A 7,040-nucleotide genomic window follows, 5' to 3' on the forward strand; every position below is an offset into this window, starting at 1 on the left:
ATAAATAATAAAATATGTTTTTATCTTTTTATTTTTTATTTCAAAGCTATTGTTACCAACCAAAAACTGTAATAAGTCATAATAATTATTCCTACTCTATTCCATTCATTATACTAAACTACGTAATACTTATTCTATTCTATTCCAACCTCATTATATTCCCACGTAATAACTATTCTACTCCATTCCTATCTATTTCGCGAACCAAACGTGCTATTAGTGGTGTGGCAATCCCAAGTAGTGCTATTTACTTTCTTTTAATTTTAACAGTTTATTTTTTAACATTATCTTTTGTAAGGCGATAAAAGTTGTTATCCTTATTAATGAAATAGTGCGTGATTATCTTCCTCCTTTTTGTTTTTTAGCACTCAATAATCTTTTAAGTTTTTTAAAATTTTAACATGGTATCAGAGCGTTTATTTTAAGGGACTATGTTAGTGTAAAATCACTTCAAAAAAAAATCCTCAATAGTTTTTTTTCCTTACCTTTTACTATCTATCTTCGAAATAATGAGAAAATGGCCTTTACAAATTTCAATGCGGCTGCTCCACCTGTTTTTACAGGAGAAAATTACCTAATATGGGTAGTAAAAATGCAGGTGTATCTTCGTGCGTTCAATCTTTGGGAAATCGTTGAAGTTGCTGGAAATCCTCCTAAGATGAGGCAATCAAACCCAACAATCACACAATTAAAGCAACATAGCAAAGAAATTATAAAAAGGTACAAAGCTTTATCCTGTATTCATTTTACTATTTCTGACTCGATTTTTACTCATATAATGGATTGTGAGTCTACAAAAGAAGCATGAGACAGGTTGAAGGTTGAGTTTTATGGCAGTGATAGGACCCATCAAATACAAGTCTTAAATCTGCTTAGAAAGTTCGAAGTATTGAAGACAAAGGATGAGGGCAGTGTGAAAGATTACTCGAAAAAGGTTTTGAAAGTAGTCAATCAATTAAGATTACTTGAGAAAAATTTACCAGAAGAATAGTCAACAAATTCCTTATAAGCCTGTCAGAAAAATTTGAGACCAAGATATATTTTCTGGAGGACTCGAGGGACATGTCCACATTAATCGTGACAGAACTTGTAAATGCTCTTCAAGCTCAAGAGCAAAGAAGAGCTTTGAGGCAGGAAAATCATGTAGAAAATGCTTTACTAGCACATGCAAGTGAGAAGAAAAATGGTGATAAGAAACAGGGTAAGCAAAAGGCTCAGTACTTTCCCTGTTTTTACTGTAAAAAATGCAACCATATTGAGTGTTTTTTCTAGTTCAGACCAAATGTTACATGTAGGTCTTGTAACCAACTTGGTCATGTAGAGAAAATTTGCAAGAATAAAGCCAATCAAGGAGAAGAAAAAGTTGTAGTAGCTGAAGAACATGAGGTGAATGAAGAGGTGTTATTCATGGCCAAGATTCCTGAGAGGTTAATAAGCTTTAGAGCATTGGAAGATATGAGTCTCCATCAGCAACATGTTGCCTCTTTTGACCAAGACAATGATAAAATTATTTATCCATGGGAGACTTATAAAGATAAGCATGCGAGTGATTCAGGAACATATGACTCTAAATGATAGATTTGAATTCTAATCCAATTTGAAAGTATTGAAAGCTGACCCTAAGGAGGTGTGTTAGAGTTAGGCTCTGCTTGCAATACTCTTTAGTGTGAAAAGTTAGTTTTCAATTTAGAGAAGTAGTGCTATGTGCTAATTACATGTCTTTTATTTTGTCGTTATTTAGTTTCCTTTATTTGGTGGTTATTTAGTTTTTCATGTTAGCCATGTTTTGACAGTTAAAGCAAATGTAAGGGACAACCCACAAACTTAGTGATGTGGTCATCCCTAGTAGTGCTATTTATTTTCTTTTAATTTTATCATTTTGTTTTTTAACATTATCTTTTGTAAAGTTATAAAAGTTGTTATCATTATTAATGAAATAGTGTGTGATTATCTTCTTCCTTTTTGTTTTCTAGTACTCAATAATCTCTTAAGTTTTTCAAAATTTTAACAAATCCATGCTTTTTTGATAGACTCACAATCCATTATATGAGTAAAAATTGAGTCGGAAACAGCACAATGAATACAGGATAAAGTTTTGTATCTTTTTGTAATTTCTTTACTGTGTTGCTTTAATTGTGCGATTGTTGGGTTTGATTGCCTCATCTCAGGAGGATTTCCACAATTTCAATGATTTCCCAAAGATCGAACGCATGAAAATATGCCTTTATTTTTACTACCCATATTGGGTAGTTTTCTCCTATAAAAACGGGTAGAGCAATCGCATTGAAATTTATAAAGATCATTTTCTTGGTATTTCAAAGATAGACAGTAAAGGATAAGGAAGAAAAACTAATGGGAATTTTTTTTGAAATGATTTTACACTAACATAGTCCCTTAAGATAAACGCTTTGATACCATGTTAAAATTTTGAAAAACTTAAGAGTTTGTTGAGTGCTAAAAAATAAAAAAGAGGAAGATAATCACATACTATTTCATTAATAAGGATAACAGCTTTTATAGCCTTACAAAGGATAATGTTAAAAAATAAATTGATAAAAATAAAAGAAAATAAATAGCACTACTTGAGATTGCCACACCATTAAGTTTGTGAGTTATCCCTTACATTTGCTTTAATTGTCAAAACATGGCTAACATGAAAATCAAATAACTACCAAATAAAATAACCACTAAATAAAAGAAACTAAATAACCACAAAATAAAAGATATGTAATTAGCACAAAGTACTACTTCTCCAAATTAAAAACTAACTTTTCACACTAAAGAGTATTGCAAGTAGATCTTAACTCCAACATCTTTAAGTTTATCAAAATTTTCATGTACAACCTCTGCGGGATAATCTTCCTTAAACCATTTTGGAGATACCCCATGTACCATATATGGCATTTCACAAGCAATCACATCAAGGATTCTACAAGAATGAATTTCAAGGATTTACTTTCCCCTAACATATCAAGCAGAGGGGACCTCCCACCATATTACTGGTGATGAAGTGTTGAGAAACTTTTGGCAACAGATGGCTGCTCTAAATGGATTGATGTGGCCATCTTGTTTGGCATGGTGATTATATATCATCTCATGTTACTAGGAACGTATCAAAACAGTTAAGCCCTCATATATATGGTTGTTCAATCTTAAGTATAAATTAATCATGTTTATATTGTAAATAGATTATTAAAGTTAGTTTAGTTAGCATGCTGTTATTTCGTTGTAGTGTCTGTATATAAATAGTGTGAAAAACAATTGTAACAAGTAACTTTTTAGAGAAATGAAATTCAGGGGACATTCCTGATTCTTCTTTACCCTTTTTCATGGTATCAAAGCCAGGTTCATTTCTCTTGAGATTCTTTAGATTTCTTTTCTTGATCATTCATATTCCTTCCAAATACCCATTACAATTTCTGCAAATTTCTCAAGCCTCATGACAGATTCAATGTCTGCCACCTCTGACCTTCGATTGTCAACTTCACCCATTGAAGATCCATTGTCACCATTTTATCTCCACCACTCAGACCACCATGGCTCCATCATCATCACTCCTAAGCTGACATCAAATAACTACTCATCGTGGAGCAGATCTTTCTTGCTAGCACTTTCCATTCGAAACAAATCTGGGTTCATAGATGGCTCGATTCCAGAACCTGATGTCTCAGATAAACTCCTTGTGCCATGGACAAGATGCAATAGCCTCATCCTTGCCTAGCTTCTTGAATCAATCTCACCACCCATAGCCTCTACGGTATTCTACATCAGAAAAGCATCTGAGGTTTGGGAAACTCTGAAGGAACGCTTCTCTCAACCAAACGATGCAAGAATTTGCAATCTCCAGTTCAATCTCTACAACATGTCCCAAGGTACAAGATCTGTTTATGCATATTTCATTGAGTTAAATTGCATTTGGGAAAAACTTAGGAATTACAGACCGCTCCCACATTGTAGTTGTGGCAAATGTAACTCAGCTTGCTTTCAAACTTATATAGATCAATATCAAAAGGATTCGGTATTTAGATTTTTGAATGGACTAAATGAGTCATTCTCTACTCTTCGATCTCAAATTTTGATGATGAAACCGTTTCCTTTATTGAATGAGGCATATAATCTGGTGATTAGGGATGAGTCACAAAGGAATTTATATTTGCATACTATGCCTATCATAGAGTCCTCTGCCATGGCCACAATGACAGAAGGAAAGGTTAAGTCTAAGGTGGATGCTGTTTGTTCTTACTGTCATAAGAAGGGACATACTAAGGACAAGTGTTATAGATTGATCGGATTCCCACCAGATTTTAAGTTTTCAAAGGGGAAATAACTTCTTAAGAAAGGGAATGCACGGTCTATTAATAGTGTTGGCCCTGTTACATCGAAGGAAGAATGTGATGAATCAACTGAATCTTTGTCTTCACTGACTCTTTCTAAGTATCAAATTCAAAAGCTAATGTCATTGATCAATGATCATATTGCTGATGGTGAGAATGAATAACCAACCAATCCACCCCAAGTGAAAACTTCTCTTGTGAATTTAGCATTATTTGGTATAATCTTAAACCCTTTATATATTTCTTCTGATAATTTGCCCATTGAGTCATTAGGTTGTCTGTCTGCTGCATTACATTCTTATTCTTGTCATAGGAACAATTATTCATCTAATGCACATAGTGCATTTTCTTTTTTCTAGAGCAATCCCAAATGTTTGTAATACATCTTGGATTATGGATACGGGGGCTACAGATCATATAGCTTGTTCTCTAGATAAATTTATTTCCTCTAAACCCGTACATAACATGTACATTCAGTTACCAAATGAAACAAAGGCATTAGTTTCACATATAGGCACAGTCAAGCTTTCCTCATCACTCATACTAAAGAATGTTCTGTTGGTGCCTTCCTTTAAATTCAATTTGATCTTTGTTACTGAACTTACCAAGTCCAAAAATATCTTACTGTTGATTACTGATTCATATTGTATTGTCCAGGAACTAAGTTCATGGACAACGATTGGGCTTGCTAAAGCCATTTCTGGACTATACTTTATGCAGGACAAGTGGGATGCACATACTTTTAGTCAAGCTAAAGTTGAACAGTTTATTTCCTTTCCTTCCAAGTTGTTTTCCAATACTTGTAAAAGTTTGCCTAAAAATTTTGATTTATGGCACTTTAGGTTAGGCCATGCTCATTTGAATAAAATCAAACTTATTCATGAAAATTGTGCTAATGTTTCCTCTGTTGAAAGTTTATGTTGTGAAACGTGTCCAAAGGCAAGGCAAAAACATTTACCTTTTCCTATTCATATTCAAACTACTGTTTCTTCTTTTGAATTGATTCACATGGATATATGGGGACCTTATTCTACTGCTTCTTTGTCTGGTCACCATTATTTTTTAACAGTTGTTGATGACTTTAGTAGATTCACATGGATTTTTTTAATGCGTGCTAAATCAGATGTCAAAACCATCATTCCAGCATTTTACAACCTTATTTACACTCAGTTCAATAAATCAATCAAACAGATCAGATCTGATAATGGACTTGAGTTCCAACTTAATGAATTTTATTCTGCTAAGGGTATTGTGCATCACTTATCTTGTGTAGATACACCCCAACAAAATGGGATAGTTGAGAGAAAACATCAACACCTTTTGATTGTTGCTAGACCACTTCTTTTTCAATCATCTTTACCCTTAGAATTCTGGGGAGATTCAGTCCTTACAGTAGCTTATATCATCAATAGAATACCATCTTCCATTATAGGAAATAAATCTCCATATGAATTGCTTCACAACAAATCACCAGTTTATTCATATTTGAGGGTTTTTGGTTGTTTATGCTTTGTTTCCACCCTCAAAAGAGATAGAACTAAGTTTGATTCCAGATTTAAAAAATGCATCTTCATAGGTTACCCTATAGGAATCAAGGGATACAAGGTATATGATCTGGAAACCCATCAAACATTCATATCCAGAGATGTTGTATTTCATGAGTCCATTTTTCCTTTTCAAAAGGGCAAATCATCATCTGAATCTATGCATTTTTCTTTTAATGATCCTTGTATTTTACATTGTGATACTTTGTCCTCTGCTGATTTTTCTTTTGATCCTAATAATATTGCTTCTGTTAAAAATTCTTCCACCAGTTTTTCTTCTGATATTTCAGCACCTGTTTCCTCCAATTCAACAACTAATATTGAATTTGAAACCAACCATGACACTATCTCTATTGATCCTATTCCAAATTGTGACTCTGAATTTCTTTTGCAAATCAAAATCCTACTCTTAGGAAAAGTTCTAGAGTCATTAAACCACCCAAATACCTTGAAGCTTATGATTGTCGATTACCTTCTCATGCTAACAGTGTCACAAACCATCCCATCTCCCAATACTTATCACCACAGCAACTCTCACATTCCCATAAAGCCTCTACCACCTTACTAACTAAAATTCCAGAACCAAATCATTATCATCAAGCCATTCAGTATGATCAATGGATCAATGCAATGCAAATTGAATTAGATGCTTTGGAAGCCAATGGGACATGGTGTCGTGACGTGCGGGTTCGGGAACCCGTCCGCCAGACGCGGGGCGAAAATTAAAATCACAAGGTGTGGGAGTCGCCACCAATCTTTTTTATCTAAGGTGTGATTGGTCACCTATTAACCCGATTCTAATCAACGAAGTCCTAAATTAGATTTAGGTCCGTCGAAAGAACGAGAACTGGTCCACATTTTTTAGAGATGGGTTCGGGAGTGCGGTTACGCACGGAGAAGGGTTAGCACCTCCGTGACGCCCGTTCTACGAACGGTACCATTTAATCTTAAGTTATCTTAATATAGCATTTTCTTAGTTTAATCCCTATTTTATTAATTAAATTTTAATTGAATTGCCAGACTGAGTTTTTCACTTGGTTTTACGTATGCATATGATGCAAGTATAGAATGATGTCGTGACTTGTTTATTTTAAATGATGGAGTCGGTAATCTTTTATTGGAAAATTATTCGAAGACCATCCCAACGCTTTGGTGAAGTCTC

General features: G+C 34.0%; 1 protein-coding gene across 1 annotated transcript; it reads left to right on the forward strand.

Annotated features, from left to right (window-relative positions):
- LOC108661090 lies at positions 3,452 to 5,300 on the forward strand. The gene is made up of 2 exons (XM_018116898.1): positions 3,452 to 3,664; positions 3,722 to 5,300. Exons 1-2 carry the CDS (start codon positions 3,452 to 3,454, stop codon positions 4,325 to 4,327), a joined length of 819 nt encoding a protein of 272 aa, XP_017972387.1. The 3' UTR covers positions 4,328 to 5,300.

This window comes from Theobroma cacao, chromosome 1 (assembly GCF_000208745.1).
Source record: "Theobroma cacao cultivar B97-61/B2 chromosome 1, Criollo_cocoa_genome_V2, whole genome shotgun sequence".
Lineage (NCBI taxonomy): Eukaryota > Viridiplantae > Streptophyta > Magnoliopsida > Malvales > Malvaceae > Theobroma > Theobroma cacao.

Excerpts from the sequence above, each read along its gene's own strand:
- LOC108661090 (XM_018116898.1), top strand. The coding sequence starts at position 3,452 with ATGTCTGCCACCTCTGACCTTCGATTGTCAACTTCACCCATTGAAGAT. Across the intron at positions 3,665-3,721 it reads GCTCGATTCCAGAACCTGAT|CTTCTTGAATCAATCTCACC; the intron begins GTCTCAGATAAA and ends ATCCTTGCCTAG.